This window comes from Prionailurus bengalensis, chromosome C1 (assembly GCF_016509475.1).
Source record: "Prionailurus bengalensis isolate Pbe53 chromosome C1, Fcat_Pben_1.1_paternal_pri, whole genome shotgun sequence".
Lineage (NCBI taxonomy): Eukaryota > Metazoa > Chordata > Mammalia > Carnivora > Felidae > Prionailurus > Prionailurus bengalensis.
In genome coordinates, this window is record NC_057345.1 from 29,102,656 (window position 1) to 29,122,608 (window position 19,953).

At 50.2% G+C, this 19,953-nt stretch overlaps 1 protein-coding gene across 1 annotated transcript; it reads left to right on the forward strand.

Annotated features, from left to right (window-relative positions):
• The first annotated feature begins 252 nt into the window (after positions 1 to 252).
• CDCA8 (cell division cycle associated 8) lies at positions 253 to 15,436 on the forward strand. Its single transcript, XM_043574525.1, has 11 exons — positions 253 to 381; positions 541 to 663; positions 796 to 924; positions 3,409 to 3,449; positions 6,634 to 6,706; positions 8,663 to 8,745; positions 10,102 to 10,166; positions 10,741 to 10,836; positions 11,961 to 12,087; positions 12,857 to 12,943; positions 14,078 to 15,436. The coding sequence occupies exons 2-11, from the start codon at positions 567 to 569 to the stop codon at positions 14,120 to 14,122; spliced, it is 843 nt and encodes a 280-aa protein (XP_043430460.1). The 5' UTR covers positions 253 to 381; positions 541 to 566; the 3' UTR covers positions 14,123 to 15,436.
• The last annotated feature ends 4,517 nt before the right edge of the window (positions 15,437 to 19,953 follow it).

The window sequence follows — 19,953 nt, forward strand, 5'->3', positions numbered from 1 at the left end:
CTTTCCTTGAAGCTGCCTTTCCGTAAACCAGCGAGAAAACTGAAAGCTAACACCGTCAAACTTTGAGGACCCGCCAGGGCTGCCCCCAAGCGCCCGCAGTCTCGCTGCGCATGCCCCTGCGAGGCTGCTTAGTCGCGAACCTATGTCGTCACCGCAATGCCTTCTGGGTGTTGTAGTCCTACATGTGGACGGGCGGCCTGGTCGCGGAGCTTCCTTGTGATTGGATGTTGTGGGACCCACCTAAGACGGCGGCTTCTCATTCGTCAGTCTGTGGCAGTTTGAATTTGGTGGCGGCGGTCGCACGTCCGGATAGCCACGGAGCCGCTCCCTCCTCTCAGCTGCAGCAGCGAGGTTTTTCTCAGCCCATATCGCGACCCGCAGGTACGTGCCTCGCGACTGCTTTATGCTCGGGCCTCCAAGGACAGGGCCTCCTACCAGCCCTACCTGTAGGGCGCCCTCCCGCCTTCTCCCGCTCCTCCGCGGCCCCCGTACTTTCCCTCCCCGATCTCGGCCGCTGACCCCCTGTGGCTGCGTCCCCAGCTCCCCGCAGCCTCCACCCGAGCGCCATGGCTCCCGCTAGGAAGGGCGGCAGTCGGGTCGCCAAGACCAACTCGTTACGGAGCCGGAAGCTCGCCTCCTTTCTTAGGGACTTCGACCGTGAAGGTAAGGGGCGGCGCCCGGGTCGTTGCCGCTACCCCGGGGCGATCGCGGGGGCCCGGCGGGCTTGGGGTGCGGGCAGCACGGGTTCCGGGCCGCGTTCGTGACCCGTGTTCTGTCGGCTCTGCCCTCTCGCAGTGCAAATCCGATCCAAGCAAATTCAGTCAGACAGGCAGAACCTCCTCAAGGAGATGGATAACCTGTACAACATCGAGATCCTGAGGCTCCCCAAGGTGCTGCGCGAGATGAACTGGCTCGACTACTTTGGTAAGAGCTGCTGGTTTCCCCCGGCCTCGGCCCGGGGCGCCTCTGTGGTCACCTGAGTGAGGTCTTCCCCGATCGCTTTCGGAAATTGCAGTCCTACCGCTCCCGCCGCCCTCTTATCTCCCTTCCCTGCTTTATTTTCCTGCGTAGTACTTAATTAACATCGTCAACCCCCGCAGGTACGCGGACGTCCTTTCTAGGAGACCGGATAGTAAATATTTTAGGCTTTCTGGGCCAGAGGGTTCTCTATGGCAGCTACTCAACGCAAGCTGTTAACAGTTACGAAACAGCTGTAATGAATGGGCATGTATGTGTTCCAGGAAAATGTACTTATGGACACACCAAAATGTGAATTTTGCACGATTTTCACGTGTCACAGAACACTCTCTTTCCTAAAATATTTTATCCCGTCATCTAAAAATGAATAAATGAGTAACTCGGTTTGTTACCAGAGCTCCAAGGGGAGGATAACCCCAAGCAGTGCGTTCCGTATCTTGTGGAAACTGTCAGTTTAAAAACTGAGCAAATCGGGGCGCCTGGGTGGCTCAGTCGGTTAAGCGTCCGACTTCGGCATGGGTCACGATCTCACGGTATGTGAGTTCGAGCCCCGCGACCGCTGGGAGCCTGGAGCCTGTTTCCGATTCTGTGTCTCCCTCTCTCTCTGACCCTCCCCCGTTCATGCTCTGTCTCTCTCTGTCTCAAAAATAAGTAAACGTTAAAAAAAAAAAAAATTAAAAAAAAAAAAAAAACTGAGCAAATCAAATTGGGAAGTGCACGCACTAGAGGTTTTTTCTGCCCAGAGAAAAATCGCAGCCTGTTCACTCCCTTGTTAAGTGTCCAAGGAAATGCAAGAGGCTGTCCTTTCTGCTGGGACACCCTTACTTTTCCTATTATCCTTATTATCACGCATTGTGTAGCCTCCTTCCTGACTAGAAATGCATGTTCTGTTCAAATAGTAGATATTTAATGATCCTTTGGCTTGCCCTTTGTTTGCACATGTCTACAAATATTCACCGAACATGTCTCTGTCACGATGCTAGGTGCTGGAAATGCTTTGGGAAATAAAACAGACTTTGTCCCTACCCTCAGGAGCTTACAAGTTAGCAGAGGAGGATCATTTTTTAAAATGCACGTGTGATTGTATAATTAAAATTATAAGTATCACAAAAGAGAGTAGTGGTCAGTAGGCACATTTAGAGAGGGCTTCCTGTGCCAGACAGGCATTGTACTGAGTGTATTATGTATGTTAACTAATTTTATCTTCATAACAAATGTGTTACTTGTTAATATTGCCTCTGTTTTATAGGTGACAAAATAAAGTGCAGAGATGTTCGTTACTTTGCTCAAGGGCTCATAAACTAGTTAGTAGCAGAGCGCAGTTAAACCCAGGCATTCTGGTTCAAAGCCTGAATCCTTTTCTTTTTTCTGTTAAAAAAATTGGTGGGGGGGGCACCTGGGTGGCTCAGTCGGTTAAGCGGCCGACTTCGGCTCAGGTCATGATCTCGCGGTCCGTGAGTTCGAGCCCTGCATCGGGCTCTGTGCTGACAGCTCGGAGCCTGGAGCCTGTTTCAGATTCTGTGTCTCCCTCTCTCTCTGCCCCTCCCCTGCTCACGCTCTGTCTCTCAGAAATAAATGTAAAAAAAAATTTTTTTTTAATTTTTTTTAATGTTTATTCAGTATTTTGAGAGAGAGAGCGAGCATGAGCAGGGGAGGGACAGAGAGACAGGGAAATACAGAATCTGAAGCAGGCTCCAGGCTCTGAGCTGTCAGCACAGTGCAAGATGCAGGGTTAAAACTCACGAACCGCGAAATCATGACCTGAGCCGAAGTCCGGACGCTTAACCGACTGAGCCACACAGGGGCCCCAGGCACCTTCAAAGCTTGAATTCTTAACGGTTCTATAGGACACCATGAAAGTTTCTAGAAGGAGGATTACCTCTACTTTATTCTACATCTACATCTTGCACAGACCTCTTCAACATACACTGGCTACGTACTTACTCTATGCCATATTTTTTGCCAGAAACTGTCCTCAAGGAATTCAGTTCAAAGCAGGGTGGACCCTTAAACAGCTCTGAGTAGTTGTTGGGTATGATGAGAATGAGCAACGAGCTCAGCACTTTGCAGCAATCTGTTGTGACAGAAAAATAAACAGAGTTTTGGATTTGAACTGAGTTTTGAAAGATGAATTAGAAATGTGTCAGGCACAGCGGAGTATTTCTGGTAGAGGAAATAGTACCAAGGCAGTGAGTCATGAGAGGCAGAGGCACATTTGGAAAATAAGAACTTTGGGGTGGTGGAACGTGGAATATGTTACGAGGGGGCCAGTCTAACGTGGAGAAAAATTAAAACTGGTTTGTGAATGTCCTTGATGTTGAACCAAGGGCTTTTAATCTGGTCCAGTTTTAGACAGATAACTGATTATATCAGGGAAGATGGTTTATCATTAAAATCCGATAGTAACTAAATAAAATGTTCTTTTTAAAGCCCTTGGAGGAAACAAACAGGCCCTGGAAGAGGCAGCAACAGTAAGTGTTGTCCTATTTTGGAACTGTGGTTCGTTTTTAAGTTTAATCCAGTCACAAAATCCAACCAGTGAGTGCTTACTGTGGAAGAGGTTTCATAGGGGATCTGTTTTGTTTAGGCCAACTGAAAAATTATGGTTATCCAATGTTGAGTCCAGAAGGCCCAAATAGTTTCGTGCTACAAAAGGAGGCAGTTCTTTTTTGGCAGTCCTGCCCTGACCTCCGCAGGCAAAGTAGAAGCCTCAACTCCAAGTTTCTTTAAGCCCCTGGGCCATTACCTAATGACCTGGCCTGCTAGGTGTCAAGGAGACTCCTGCTCAGTATGACTCGTGTCATACTGTAGAAGCTATGCTCTTATTTGGGACTTTCAGGTTTCCTCACTCCCTCTCACCTCCTTCATCCCAGCATCACTATCAGGACTGAAGAGAGTAAGATGGGGAAGCAAAATAATTTAGATCTTAAGTCTGCACTGTTTAGTACAATAGCCACCAGCCACAGGTAGCTATTTTAATCAATTAAAATTAATAAAATTAAGACTTCAGTCCCTCAGACACACTAGTCACATTTCAGATGTTCAGTAGCCACACATGACTAGTGGCTCCGTATTGGTAGCTCAGAAATAGAGCATTTCTATCCTTGCAGAAAGTTCTGTTGTACAGTGTTGGGAACTAGTCCATAAATGGGCTTCACAGAGACCCTGAGCACTCTAAAATCATACATAAACAATGTGTGTATATACATGCATCGGTAGTATATCTGGGGAGAATATGTATTACAACCTTTATCAGATTTACAAAGTGAACCCAAAAATCTACATCCTTCTGTGCACTGATCAGAATCCCTTGGATTAGAAAGGACCTGACTATAAAGGGTATATAGTAGCATTGAATAGCAGATCTCCACTGGCCTCAGAAGTTGAAGGTATTTCAGAGCCAGTTATCCAGTCAGGAAAAAGCTAGAGAGTTCGGGGGTGAATATTGTAGGAGAGGAGTGGAGATAACTGAAAAAATCAAGAGCTAGTAAAACATCCTCAGTCCTGGTTTTTTCTTTGTGTTATGTTCCCCCCATCTGCACACCCAGATCTAATGCATCAAAAGACTTAACCTCTGAGATGAATTACACTCATTAGCTAATGCATCACCCTCTTTTTAATTAATCAGACATACAGAACTACCAATCAGAGAGCTTCTAATGTTATATGAAATAGTGTCATCATACCAAGTCAAAAGCAATTGTAGCCTTAGCTAATATGATTTGAAACTCAGGGAAGAAATGATACTTTGGTACAAAAGCTCATAATTATTAGGTATATGGGGGGGGGGGGGTCTCCTGAGACTATTTCCAGGAAGACCCACAGGGCTCAGCATATAGTCATTCTCATGGCTATGATTTATTATAGTGCGAGGATACAAAGGGAAATCAACAAAGGGAAAAGGTGCATGGGCCAAAGTCTGGAAGAAACCAGGCTCAAGCCCTCAAGAGTCCTCTCCCAGTGGAGTCACATGGGACACCTTAATTTAACACATGTCAAATATCTACCAGAAAAGCATATTAGAGACTCCATGCGCAGAGTTTTTATTGGGGGCTGGTCACATAGCCATCTTCTGCCTAGCACATACCAAAATTCCAGACTTCCAGAAGGAAAGCAGCTATGCAACATAAGTCATGGTGTTTGTACAAAGCTTAGGCCCAGAGGAGCCATTCTTACCAGGGATGGTGGGAACCCTGAAATCCAAGTTCTCATGCAAGCCACCAGCCAGCCATGCAAACAGGCCTTCCTATGGGTATCAGGGCCTGTTAACTCTTCTGCATGGTAGGTGATCAGTGGCCTGCCACCACTGATACCTTCATAACATGCCAGTTGTTTCTAGGGATGGCAGATAGTTGGCCACTACTTTCTATTCCATTAGCCATTTCAGACATCACTAATCTCCTACAGTGCTGTTTCTTTTTTTTTTTTTTTTTAATTTTTTTTTTTCAACGTTTATTCATTTTTGGGACAGAGAGAGACAGAGCATGAACGGGGGAGGGGCAGAGAGAGAGGGAGACACAGAATCGGAAACAGGCTCCAGGCTCTGAGCCATCAGCCCAGAGCCCGACGCGGGGCTCGAACTCCCGGACCGCGAGATCGTGACCTGGCTAAAGTCGGACGCTTAACCGACTGCGCCACCCAGGCGCCCCCTACAGTGCTGTTTCTTACTAAGATTGGACAGTCTCAGAATCCTTCTTTGAGCACTCCACAGATTTGCCACCCATCTGGAGATGAAGCCGGCGTCACTCCTAGTCTGTAACAACTCTTCTGATATTTACACGTGCCCTACAAGGAAAGGTATAGGATCATGCCTGCTCGTGGCTGTTTTCATCCTTATAGGTAGTTACCACTGGGAACACTTAATTAGAATGACGGTGACTTTTTGAAGGGCTCAGGAGTACAACAGAAAACCTTATCAACCCTCTAGATTTTAAAAAATCAAGAGAGAGAGAGGTCTAATACAGCACCGAGTTAGAGAACGTGAATCATCAGGATCTTGTATTGTTTGCCAGTGGGACGTAATCAAGTGCGACGTCTTTGAAACATGATTTGGCATAATATCAAGGCTGAACATTTGTGTACCCACAACCCTCCAGTGCCCTATCCCTGAGGGTACAGCCAAGAGAAAATTTGAACATGTGTATCAGACACACGTAGAATATAGTTCAGAGTAGCAGTGCTGGTAATAGCAAAAGACTGTTGACAAGAGATTGGACAAATTCATTCTGGTAGAGTCACACAGTGGGCTATTACGTGGCCGTGAAAACTAACTACAGCTACAAACAGTGGTCAAAAATGAGACCAAGTAAAATATTATTTCAGCACACGTACATTTGTAAAAACTTACACGCGCTTTCTTTTAAGTAAATGAAAGGATAGTGGTTACCTCTGGGGAATGACAGGAAACCGGTCACCTCTGAGGGGAGACAAGGATGTAGAACAGGGCAGAATACAGAGCTGGAAGCAAGGTGCCAGCAATGTGTTAGGTCTTAGGTGGTACAGTGCATTTATGGGAATTCACCATATCTGTTATAACTAGTATGTAACAATCTTTGTATGTATCAAATAATATGTTTTTTTAATTGTTTCGAGTCTTAAAATGCTCCTCGTAGTTGATGGAATATGCCTGGTGTTTTCTGGCTGTGTTTGTCACAGGCTGACCTGGATATCACAGAAATAAACAAACTAACAGCAGAAGCTATTCAGACACCCTTGAAATCTGCCAAAAGTGAGTACTTTTCAAAACCCTTTGTTGAACTGAGAGAGTGGAGGCTCGGGTGGTTGGCTGGTTGCTCAGAGAGGCCTCGGGGGTAAAGCCTCTTCCCTCCAATGCCCAGTCTTCCGTCTTAGAAGTCCGATAACATGATTTTGGCTGCCGCACTGAGTTGATTGTAGGCAGGACTGATAGGAGCAGACTCCCAGTGATGTGGGAGTGACAGTGAGAGTGGAAGGAGCGGGAAAGCTGTGTGGGGACCTTGGCCGCCTGCTGGCTCCCCCAGTTAAACAGGTTGGCGGGACTGAGAGGCCTTACGGGACAAGGTAAGGCCAGCCAAGGAGCTCCTGTGTGACCAGAAAGGTTAAGAGAATTGCAGAAGGACCGCTGTCCCATTGCATCATCCCACATTCCTGGATTCAGGGACCTGCTTCGTGAAATCATCTCGCACACACCTGGAGAGAGGCTGTCCTGGAGGGACAGCAGGTTGTGGTTAGTGAACATGGACACAGGACACGTTGGGCTCTGTCATGGATTTTAAGTCACTGTCATTAAGCTTTCATAGCTCAGTGCATCCAAATCTTGTGAGGATAGGCCTGACCCATGGCCTGGATTTGGGGCTGCCCACCAGCACACTTTCCCTGCTGGGTAGGGCCAGAAACACCGTCCGGTTCTGAGTCCATCTTGCTTTCCATCTTGGCCTTGTAGGGTGTGGGGGGCAGGAGATTTTCACTTCACCGTTGTCACATTCCCGTGCTGCCTTGGTGAGATTATGACATAATTGGACTGGGGTATTCCTAGAGTTCCTCACCTGCACATTTGCAATCTGTTAGGTCACTCTGGGTCATCTCTACACTTAGGTAATACTAGTTTCTCTTCTGAGTTTCACCAGTTTTGCTTATGCGGTTGGGGAGGGGAGGGGTCTTTTGATTTCACCCCTGGGAGCCAAACACACCAGGACCAATGTCATCCAACAGTAAAGATTTTTTTTTTGTGCTCCCTTGACCATTGGACTTTGACTACATTGTGCTGCTTCCAAAAAAAAAAAAAAAAAAAAAAAGATATTGTTTAATGTGTCAGAAAATAAAAAGCTGTCTAGTCTCATCCCCTGCCCCTCATGATTAGATGTGTGAATTTTCTCTGTGGAATCCCTGCTCAAGATTGTCTGGCTCGTGGTTGTACATATTTAGCAGTGACACTACTATCACTAAGCAGCTGCAATGCTTAGAAAGTTTTTTCTAATCTATGTAAATAATATTTGATTGTAATAAAGAATACTTCTGACATGGGTCCAGTACTGTCCAAAAGGCTTTTACATTGATTCATTCCACAGACACTTAGTAAACACAGGCACAATTCTAGAGTTTGGGGGTACAGGGAGTAACAAAGACCCTGCTCTTGTGGAGCACATTCCAGGTCTCATAATACCCCTAGGAAGTGACTATTCCCTTTTGTAGATGAGGAAACTGAGGCTCCACACTAAAAGCCCCATGATTTGGTTAGTGCTAAGACCAGGCCTCAAGCTCAAGTCTGGCTGACCCCAGCATCTGTGCTCTTACCAGAATGCTGGGCATCATGTGGGCTTTTTTAACCAGTCTGGTGAGTTTCCTCTGTCTAAACCTTCTTTTTAAAAAAAGTCATCTTGTATATTCAAAGTCTTTTTCTTAATTACAACCTCAGATTGCGTAAGTTTCATTTCCTATAAGAAACATGAATACATGACAGGATGCTTGGGTGGCTCAGTCGGTTAAGTGTCTGACTTGAGCTCAGGTCATGATCTCGCGGTTGGTGAGTTTGAGTTCTGCATTGGGCTCTGTGCTGACAGCTCAGAGCCTGCAGCCTTTCTCGGACTCTGTGTCTCCCTCTCTCTGCCTCTCTCTCAAAAATAAACATTAAAAAAAAACCAAAACATGAAAACATTAAAGTTTATTCCTATGAGAAATATCACTTTGTTAAAACTGTTTCTTATAGCACGAAAGATAATAAAAGTGGATGAAATGATAGTGGAAGAGGAAGAAGAAGAAAATAAAAATAAGAATCTTCAAACTGCAAGAGTAAGTAGGCACTCAGGTTTGAGGCTGGGAGAGGACAGGAGACAAATACATAATATCCTATTGCCCCACCCCTACCTGCCAGAGTTCAGTTTAGTAGAGAAGATCCCACTTAAATGGCTAAAAACAAAAGCAATCATAGATGTGTGTATAAGGTACATAGAACATAGAAGAGGAAGCTATCAAAGCTATTACCTCGCTGGTTAGGATACACCAGGCCTTTAAAGGTGAGGGAGATTTCACTAGCTGGAAAAGAAAGGGAAGGGAAATCCACAAGGAGATAGGAAAGTTCCATTTAAGGAACAGGAAGCAGTTTGGGATGGCAAGGATGTAAGCTGTGAGGGTGATCTGCACAGAGTAGGGCCAGACAACGAATGGCCTTGTGTACCAGGCTTGGAAGTTTCCATTCCACCAGGTTGGTCATTTCAGATTGGTATTTCAGAACAATATGCAGGGTAAATGGGAGAGGGGAAAAACTGGAGACAAGGAACCCAGTTGGGAGGCCATTGTAATTCTTAAACGGAGGCACCGAGCCTATAAAAAGAGAAGGACGGTTTTGACATAATGTTCTAAAAGGGAGAATGAGCTTGGTGGAGGAAGGGAGGAAGCAGGGATGATCAAATGGTTTCTAGCTCAGGCAGCCATCATGGGTGGAAGGTGGGACATGGGAGGAAGAGCGGTGAAGGGGAGCAGCCACTGTCCCAGTTTTTGTTCCACACTTATCCGAGATTTCAGCCTGGCGCTCAGGGAGCAGTAGGAGGTTGTGAGACCCACTGTCTCCCATTGTGGCTGTTAGTGAGGTTGTGCAGGGAAGGCGTGGAGAGGGGGCTGAGGATGGGCACTTGGAGGGATGCTAGAAAGAGGACCTCATGAGGCAGCCTGCACAGGGACAGCCAGAGAAATGGGGAAGGTGGGGTGGAGGACAGGGATGGACAGAATTGTCAGAAGGTAAGGACTGATCCTTGTCAGGTGCCCCTGAGGACTTGGGAGGGGTGAGGACTGCCGAGGGTTCCTTAGATTGGGCACCTGGGACCGCCTGAGTGACCTTCATAGCAGCACTTAATGGCAGAGTGACGGGGAGGTGAGGGGATGGAGAGGGGGCAAGCCAGGCCAAGTCAGTTCAAAAGAGATTTCCCTTTAATCTTGGTCAAAACCCTCTGGTTTGAAGACCCAGGCCTTAGTTGGTCAGTTTTGTTCTGTATTACCTAAGGCAACTTGATTCTGGGAGCAGACCTCATATTCGGTGTTAGTTTCCTTTTCCAGAGCTGGTTCCCCCTCCCCTACTTTTCTTACCCCTCCCTTACCTTTGCCCCTTTGGGGGCTTTTTATAATCACAGTTTCATTTGATTGTGAATCCAGGTCAAAAGGTGTCCTCCGTCCAAGAAGAGAACCCAGTCCGTACAAGGAAAAGGCAAAAGCAAAAGGTAATGGGTTTTCCAAACTTCATTGTGTGTTTTGGTTTTACTGGGGAGACCCACTCAGCGTGGCAGAAATCGGGGGTGAAAGGGCTCTCGTGGCCTGTGCTCCAGTGGAACTTGAGTCTCCAAGCTGGAGGGGCTTCTAGAAATGAACTGACCCAGCACATTTCTCCAGTTCCGCCCATGTTCTCTGTCCTCCCCCACTTTTTTGGTTCGTTTGTTTTCATGCCTCCAGCCGCCGAGCTCTAGCCAAGAGACCTACCGGGGGCTGAGAGGGTGCCTCCTTCCTCTTGTCCTTTTAGCCTGAGAAGTCGGATTCTGGAGGCTGGCCGCTCGGCTTCAGAGCGCTGGCTCCGCCCTAGTTGGCTGTGTGATCTCGGCCAAGTTGTGTGACTCAGTGTGCTGGAGTCTGCATCCGTACGCAAGGATAACAGCCGTGTTTCCCGGGTTGTTGGGGAGCTTCACGAATGAGCATGTGTGAGGTGCTCGGGACAGTACCCGACATGATCGGGGCCTTCTGCGTGTGACCTGCCACGCTGCTGCTGTCACTGCGCACCTCATGGCCACTTCTTACCTGCAGGTCCAGCCACTGTAACACTGTCACCCCAGCTGGGGGCCGGTTGGAGTTGTCTATGGTGAAACCAACTCCAGGCTTGACACCCAAGTTTGACTCAAGGTGAGTGATGGGAGCGGCGCCTGCGTCTGGGTGGGAGCCCACCAGTTAACATCAGTCAGCAAAGAAGGGTGTGCGAGAAAACACTCGACTCCTCGGCCTGGCAAAGCGCTCTTGGAGGAGGGCAGCCGTCTCGGCTTCCAAGTGTTTGCCCCTCCCCTGGGTGCAGGTTAGCTGATTTCAGCGACAGAACGACTCTTTGACGAGAGAGAGGAGGACATTCTGCCTCTGATGACTAGGAAGCCTCTGGTGATTCTTGGTCTTTTCTGATTCTGACCAGGAAACGTAGTTTTTAAAACTGGGTAGGTACTCTCCTATACCCTTGGTAAGAGTGACAGTGGACACCACGTCACATCGGGAGACCAACGTAACCCAGGCTCTAAGCCAGTGTCTTCCAGCGGGCCGGTCAACTGGACAGGAAGTGCCGTCTCACCATTAAAGTGGATGTGCGTGTGCCAGTGTGACAGCTTCGTGATCACGGGCGTCTCCAAGCACGTGGCAGAACAGCGTGTCCTAGACGATCCCATTTGTTTTTATATACATAGAACGTTTCTGGAAGACATAAGGAATTGAGAGTAGGGATCTCTGGGGTGAGGAGAGGGAGGAAGCCTTCTACTTTTAATTCCCACTCTTGAACTGGTTTTCACATGAGCGTATAGCAGAGGACATGTAGAGAAAAACAGGTAGCAGAATTTTAACTGTCTCGAGAAGGTTAGGTTGGGAATTAATATGATGTAGTCTCTGGATCCTCCTTTTTTGACCCCGGAAAACTCTTCTTGATGGAAGCACTTAGCCACTCTTGGAAATGCATTAACCATAGTTTATTTCTGGCTTTGTGGCTGGATGGATGACTGGCATCCATACAGAGCTTTGGACCTGAGATTTCCGTGGGTAAGAACTGACTTTGGCTAGATGTATGTTTGATAATTACAGCCTCCCTTCTCCAGCTGTGTTTAGTCATTACTGTTTAAAAAGACATTTTTTCCCCTAAATTTAGAACTCGCCTTCTTAGAAATGTGGGATTTGAAAACTACAGCTTCAGGCCAGATGGGGGCTGCAAGGGTTCACAGCGCCTCATGTCATTCAATCTGCCAAGCCATCTTGATGGGGATCTTCCCACTTTGTAGGGTCTTCAAGACCCCGGGCCTGCGCACTCCAGCAGCCAGAGAGCGGATCTACAATATCTCCATGAATGGCAGCCCTCTTGCCGACAGCAAAGAGATTTTCCTCACGGTGCCGGTGGGCGGTGGAGAGGTGAGTGTCTCTGAGGGATGCCGGGCCACCACGCTGCTCGCTCAGCCCTTCTGTCCTGGGCCCATCACCCACTTCTCACCCCCACAGTCCGTGGGGTGGCATGGATCCCGATCTCCACATCTCTGCAGGACTCAGAACCCAGTTTTCTCGCCCAGGTTAGAGGCCCAGGCTGGGATCCTTGCCCGGCTCCATGTTCCTATTTGTTCCTCAGCTAACATTTGCCCAGCTGCCTTGTGGCAGGCCCAAGGTGTAGAAGACACGATCCCCGCTCTCGAGAAGCTGTTCAGTAGTCAAGATAGGTTCACCGTCAAGAACAGGATTATGTGATGTGTGCAACACGGGAGGTTATTAAAGGGAACGCAGAGGAAGGCACCATTGGGGTATGTCCCTAGTCTAGAAAGGGGACCAGGAGCTGTGTCTTCCACTCTGTATAACTCTGAGGGGTTCTGAAGCAGGCTGATGCCCGTTTCTCTGGGTTGAATAGAGGAAGTTGCTGACCTCAGCTCCTCGGAGGGAAGGAAGGTGTATCTCAGATGTGTCTGCAGGGCATTTCTAAGCTAAAGTACATGCCCTTTATTCCCCGGGTGGTCCAGCCAAGGTCCAGTGATAAGCACTGATGTCACTGACGCCTCAAGGCACTCCTTGCCACTCCCCCCACCCCCCACCAAGTGTGGAGTATCACGGGCACCCCTGGGGCACACTAAGGCACTGGGTGGAGGGCCCTGCCCTAGGGGACATGGAGGTTGAACCCATTTTGCCCTCCACACAGAGCATGCGATTATTGGCCAGTGACTTGCAGAGGATGGACATCGCACAGCTGGACCCAGAGGCCTTGGGAAACATTAAGAAACTCTCCGTGAGTCTCGTAACCCTCCGCGCACAAGATGCCGCCAACGGCGTTCTTAGTTTAGCCGTACTTGGGACTGTCTTTTGGGGGCTGGGCTTCATCTTTAGCACCGTGTTGTCCTCTTTCCCCCAGGGGATTTTTACCGTAATCCTACTTCCCTAGCTGCAATTCTGTCCCTAAATTGAGGTTGACCTTCAGTCCACCCCAGAGTGCCTGCCACAAAAGTTCCACAACAGAATCAAGATTCTGCGTCATTCAGGCAGTTGGTGTCAGTGTGTGAGGGCAGATTGACTGCCGGAACAGAAACCTCCTAGAGGGAGGGAGGGGCTTGTTCCAAGGGGTCCCACGGAGTCCAAGAAAACGCCGAACAGCCAGGCCTCCGGAGCAGTGGGACCCTCCTTGACAGGAGTTTATGGAGGTGCACCTGTTCCTGGAGCGTCTCTGTCTTTGAGGCCCACGCACCCATTTCTCTGACATTTCCTCATTCCTCCCTTGGCAGATCATCTTCTCCACAGGGCTCTCGGTTCCGGGCTGTGTCCTCCTTCAGTACTGGCTTGCGTGTGGCTTCAGGCAGCCGCAACTCTGACTTCACTAATGCCCGGCACTGACTGTCCGGCTTCTGGCCTCCGCTTACGTTCTCGGAAGGGCGTTGAATTGGCTCAGCCTTGGTCAGATGGGCCTCCGTGGTCCAGTCAGCATGGTCTCCGGTGGTGGATGGGAGCACTTGGTGCGAACACGGCTGCCCTAGGCGCCCCCCTACTGGGGGGGGTCTGTGAAGGGTACCTCCAGGGAGGGGGGCAAGGGCGGAGCTGCTTTCCCAGCCCGGTCCTGTGGAACGAGGGCCCCGTGCTGGGATCCCACACGTACCCAGCTACCCGAACCTAGTGACAGCCGTCCCCTAGCTGTGCCTGCAGCACTACTGTCTCATCTGAGGTCTTGTTTTACTGCTTCGTTCAGATGAGGAATGGAGGTCCAGGACAGGTAATTCATTAGTTTGTGATATGAGTAGAGAACGGAGGGCTGAGATTCACTCAGACCTGCTGACCCCAAGTCCAGTGCCACCCGAGGAGACTCTGAAGTGGCCAACAGGCAAGCGTGGCCGGTGCCGTGTTCGCTCAACGACCCGCCTCCTTTCCTTTGTAGAGCCGCCTTGCCCAGATCTGCAACAGCATACGGACTCACAAATGACGCTGCTGTCTCAAGAAGCCAAACTTGACAGGATGGACCTTCAACAGGCACTTCTGGGACCCTGAAGAGACTTCTTCCCTTCAGGCTTATTGTTTGTTGGAGCGTGAAGTTCCAGAGCAGGGAGTGGTGTTCCTCTGGGAGAATTTGGGAAGCGGGGGAGACGCGCTGCTCCCCCATCGGTTAGATAAAGCTTTGCTCTTCACACCTCCCAACCCAACTGCCTCCCGCATCCGTGCAGTCGAAACTTCCTGTCATTCTCCTGGCAGAATTCTCCTTCCTGCTCTGAGCTGCCACCTTCTGCCTCCTGTAACCCAGCATCCTCTCTGCCCCGCCCCTATCCCAGTGGAGGTGGCGTGAGAGCAGCTCATGTTCCCAGGAAGACCGCCTGCTCCCCCTCGTCGGAGAACCCTCTGCTCGAGGCTGGGAATTTTAAGCTCAGGGAAGCGTGAGCTCTGGGCCATGGGAGGACAGATCCGGAAAGCTGGGAGGAACTGTACAGATGGGAACAGGACAGCAGGACGGGATGTATCCTGGCAGTAACCACAGCAGAGCACATCTCACCCCGGCCCCCATCCCTGCTTTCTCCTGTGGTGGATACTAAATGGGCGTTCAGGATCTTCTACCCGCTGTGCCCAGTAGGCTTTTCCAAGCCGACTTGTGGAACAGTGTTTTGTATTTATCCCTTTACCGAAGACCAAAAATTGGTTTGGAGGCAGCTTCCATGTCTGGCTTCTCTACCTCCCTAGTTGGTAGGAATTTGGCTAAGACAATTCTAGGGCTTAGCTTAGTCTAGGGTTTTTATGGGACCGGCTGCAGAGGAACCGTCTCCAAGCTCTCTAGTCCAGTTGTCCCTGCCAGGTTCACAGACTTTGCAGGGACTGCTTCCTCTTACGGGGTTCATTGGGGGGCAGGTGTAACTTGCCTGGTGGCCTCACTCCCCATGTTTAGCCTGTCCTCCGGGCATTGACTAGTTAATCAGAGTCAGCACCAAGATCCCTGTGCTCCAGCCAGCACCTCCGCCCCAAAGAATCATGAGATGTGGTCCAAAACTAGGGGAGCCAAGAGTTCCCTCCCCGGGCTCGAGGGCACTGGGATCTCACATGTGGCTCTGTGTTCTACCTGGTGTTACTTTGCTGCGTGGCCCTCCTAGCGATCCAGTCCTGTTGCCGCTGTATTCCTTTAAGCTGTTTTATTCTCCCTTTCCCGAGACTGTGCATATTGTGTTCCTGAGCAATGGCATCCCTAAGCTGTTCTAATTCGAGCTACTGAAAGTTACCTGTTTTCAATAAATTGTGGGTTTGTTTTTAATCAGTATTCAGCCTGCCTGTCATCTCCAAGCTGTGCTGTCTGGACTAGAGACTGTTTGGGAGCTGAAGCTATCGAGTGGGGGTCCTTGAACAGCTGCTTTCCTCAGAAGCTGCGGAAACCCATCCTTAAGGCACAATCTGACGTCTGAAGAAGGGGCCCTGACCCCAGCATCCAGGGCATAGCTGACCCACCCCGAGCAGGTTTCCCCCAACACCTTTGTTCCATGAGCAAGAAATTGACATCCGGGAGGACAGAATCCAGGGTATCTGTAGTCTGCCAGTAGTGTCAGAGCTCGTTGGCCAGGAACGAAGCAGGGGCGCGGGTAATGAATGCAGCGATCGTGCTTCTCGCTTCCCAGAATCCGAAGGCTCTGGCAGATCTGCCTTCCTAAAATTCTTTCTACACTGAAAATGACCAACACGGAACTAGTGGCAGAAGAGAAAAACGGGTCATTAGCCCCACTCACCTAGCACTGACAGTGACTGATGGGGGAAGGATCCTGTGGTCAGTGACAGCATTTGGAATAAAGGCTACTCGTTTCAGGTAGTTCAGTCACCAAACCTGAGGCTTCTGCCTCTCCCTTCATCTGCTGTGGTGTCAAGAGCCTGACATCAAGGAAACACTTAGGACCTGACGTGCCCTACCCAGAGCCACCGTCCCCGTTTTATTCCGCTTGCACCACTGCCTAAAAGAACCCAGCTGTAGGAAGTGTGTAGTATGCAGCAGGTGCCTAATAGATGCCCGTCCTGTGCGGTGAAGATGGAGCAGTCGTTCATTCCATAGAAGGGCGGACTTGGAGGGTCACGAGTTCCCCCATCCCAGGATTTAAGGCATGGGCTGATGTATCACAGGGCTGGGATGTTGCAAAGGAAATTTAAATTGCAAAAAAAAAAAAAATTTAAATCCTACTGCCAGTCCGCAAACCAGGGTTCACAGACACAATTTCATTGGATTTTGTTTTTTCAAGTTAGTTACTAACAATTTAAAAATGGTGAGATTTCACAAAAATGATTGCTAGCCTCCAAAAAATAAGATCTGGCAACACGGCCAGCCGGAGCTGAGAGCAGCTTTCCTTAGAGAATCCTCTCCATTCAAAGCAACCCCGGCCAGATTACTGCCCTTTGTTACAGACCTCACCCCGGTAGTTGACTCGGTACCCGCCGCTGTGGGTATCAAGCAGATGCAAGCGGAGCTGCTCTGGGTCCTCCCCTTCACCAGGGCACTGAGGCAGCTGCCAAGAGCCCTAGAGATCCAGTAGGCACTAGGTTCATTCTTTGTCCCGCAGGCCTCCTGATCTTTCCAGAAGCCCTATTTTGGGGCTTCCTATTGAAAGAATTCCCAACTTACCACCTCATATGAAGAGCTAGTTCTTGGGGTATGAATGGGTAGGACATCACCTAAGCAACTGTTATTCATGGTATCAGACACACTTTTTAGCTCAAAGGCACTAATGGGTTTGCCTGCGATGGAGAACAAAGGTACGTCTTAGCACCTACACGTGTACGAGCTCCGCTGAGTGTTTTCCTTTCTAATTTTGCACATTGACAGTTATTGACCCACACCTCAAGTTCAGGATGACACATGTGCTGAAGGTTTTAACGGTAGATCATTCATGAGGCTTCAGAAATGGGAGGTGCCGGGAGAGACTTCATTAGAACTGGGGCCCACATCGGGCTCTCCACTTAATGGGAGCCTGGAATCCAATTTGGCAAAAAGGTGCCTCCTCCCTTTACAAGATGAGGCATTCCCCCGGCCTTCTCTCTCCCCCACGTGCATTGCCTCACCTACTGAACAAGTCCCTTAGCCCCTTGCCTGCTCCTTGAGAGCTGTCACCTGCACTGCCTGCCTCTACACTTTGCCATCATCTAGCATTTTCTGACAGATGATGCACACGGTGGAGGACGTAACCTATCCTTGGCACCGGGGTGCCAGGAAGACCCCAGCTCCCCATCTGCAAATTTTCAGTGCCCACAATCACACGCCGCATGCCAAGATATGCTGAGAGCCATCGGGGTGGAAACAGGACACACCGAGGATACACCCCCTCAAAGGGTCACATGTCAACCGTCCTCACCATGCCCCGGCTCACTGTCAAGGACGAGTGTGGTGGGGAAGGGAGCGGATGGGGCCAGATGCAGTCTATCTGGGAAGGGGTGTGATGTAAGGTGTCTGCAACAGGGAAACAAATTTTGGGTTTCTGGTTTTTCTCAACTTCCACAAGCAGTCTCAGTCAAAACATATTCCTTGGAGCGAGGCTCGAGATACCCATCATCTGCCCACAAGATGCAGGTCAGCATCGAGGTCATCCGTGAACTGAAAGTTTCTGGCTCTTCTCTGCTGCCCAAGACCCCAGGGGGCCCAGCTACTAAAATGGGCCCGGGAGGCACCCTGAGGAGACTAGCAAGGTTTTGCCTAGATACTGGCAGATGCTGGAGGGCTAGATGGTAAGGGTACCAAGAGATTTGCAGAGAGGGTGTCATACAGTAAGGAGTTGTACTTGCGTCCTGAGCGGTGGGAAGGGGGCAATGGGATCCGCTAACCCAGTCGTGGTTAACACGGTTAATACTAGGTTAATGTGGATGGTGAACATGCTACATGGTTTCCCCTGGGCCCTCCTGCACCTCCCTGGGGACTGGGTCAGGTGGAAGGTCCCTAGACTCCCACAACACCTAGGATTTATCCCTAATGCTGTGTCTTTCGTGCTTTTTACTTAACCGACCCCCAACCTCCCCCTGCCCCTCCATTAGGCAGCGAGGTCTTCACATCCTCATGTCTGTGACAGGGTAGGTGCTGGGTTCGCTGAATGACCAAACAGCTTGTGAAACCACAGCAGCAGCCTTGCTGCCCAGAGATGCTCCTTACTGCCCATATACTATACATCTACCCGTTGCCTTACACCTTCCTAAGAATGACATTTTGCGGGCACTTGCTGTGCGCCAGGCGCTGTGCTCAGTGTTGGTGGGGTCCTCCACTCCTTGTCTCCACGCCTCTTACTGAGGCGGACCGCCAGCAGAGCAGCACTCCCGCCGTCCCCAACCTACCCACGAACTCCTCCCCCTCGGGGAGAAGTGACTTACCCAGTGGGATAACCGGCTTGAATCGGTGCCACCTGGCTTGTCCCGCAGGTCTGCGTGCTCACGAGCCGGGGGCACGCTGGTCTGCTCCCCGTCCTGCAGGAAGTTGGGTCGGGCAAAGGTGCCCGTGCAGAGGAGGCTTGTGGCTGCCTGGCTCAGCCCGGGACTAGGAGGGTCTAATTCAGGGAAAGGCCCTTGGCCCCGATACACCACCACTCATTTATCGAAGACGTACATTTTACACATTTTAACATCTCTGAAGTTGGGATGCATCTTCCAAGCAGATGGCATGATACAGTTGAATTGGCTGTGATGTTGCTTAGTGGTACATCTCACACTCAATGGCATCTTTGATTCGAAGGAACATGGTGAGCAACAGTCTCCAGTCAGCCTTATCAAGAAGCTGGTATCTTGCTGTCCGTCTGTCCCAGTGACTAGTGCTCAACTGGTTTTGAGCACAGGAAGGGAGGAAAGGGGTGTCACGTATTGCCATCCCCGCCACCCCAGCCCCGGCCCTGAGGACTTCCCGTGGCCTGACGAAGCAAATAAAGAAGACACCTTCTCCATGCTGGGACCATGGACATCCTGGCCCAGAGAGTGCAGAAGCACTAGCAAACCGGAAAGGGCAGGGGCTCACGTGTGTATGTGTGTGTGCGCGCGTGCATGCACGCGCTCAAGGGGCACTCCAGCACTCAGCCTGCATCCCCACTCCGCCCTAATCACTCTCTTATCCCACTCTCCTCCCTTTGCAGCACACCGCAGGAGATTCCCAAACCCCACTCCTCGATCCTCAAGTAAGGGTTGAATTATGTCCCCTCAAAATTCACATGTCGAAGTCCTAACCCCTGGTACCTGAGAAAGTGACTATTCGGAGACAGGGCCTTTCCAGAGGTCATCAACTTAAAATGGGGTCATTTCGGTGGGCCAGCCCAGTACTTCTGAAAGGGGGAAAATCTGGACGTGGAAGGCGATGTGATGACACGGGGAGAAGCCGGCCGTCTGCCAGTCAAGCAGAGAGGCCTGGAACAGATCCTTCCCTAAGTCCTCGGGAAGAGCCAACCAAGCCTGCCGACACCTTGACCTCGGACTTCTAGACGCCAGAACTGTGGGCGAGGAGCTCTGTCCTGCAAGCCTCCTCTTGGGGTAGGTTACGCAGCCCTCGGGGAACATCCCCCCACCCCAGCCACTCCCCCACCTTCTGCTCGCGAGACTTCTCCGTATTTCACACCCACACTCACTGCTCCTTCGCCTCGATGGCTGACTCCTTCCTGGCTTCTCCCCATTTCTCCCCTCAGGCTCTGTCTCCTGCTCTTCCTCACCAGACTTGGGCAGTGTCACACTTGCTCCAGAGCTCCCTCTCCTCCCAGTGCTCCTCAAGGAGCCTCCTCACGGAGGCGTCAACTTCGCCCCACCCCGGCCCTCAAAGCTCCGTCTCTAGCCCGCGTCTGT

What these genes read in the sequence shown, in the direction of transcription:
- CDCA8 (XM_043574525.1), top strand. Translation starts at nt 567, where the DNA reads ATGGCTCCCGCTAGGAAGGGCGGCAGTCGGGTCGCCAAGACCAACTCG. An exon ending in TAGGGACTTCGACCGTGAAG is followed by an intron (nt 664 to 795) that starts GTAAGGGGCGGC and finishes GCCCTCTCGCAG; the next exon opens with TGCAAATCCGATCCAAGCAA. An exon ending in CCCTGGAAGAGGCAGCAACA is followed by an intron (nt 3,450 to 6,633) that starts GTAAGTGTTGTC and finishes TGTTTGTCACAG; the next exon opens with GCTGACCTGGATATCACAGA.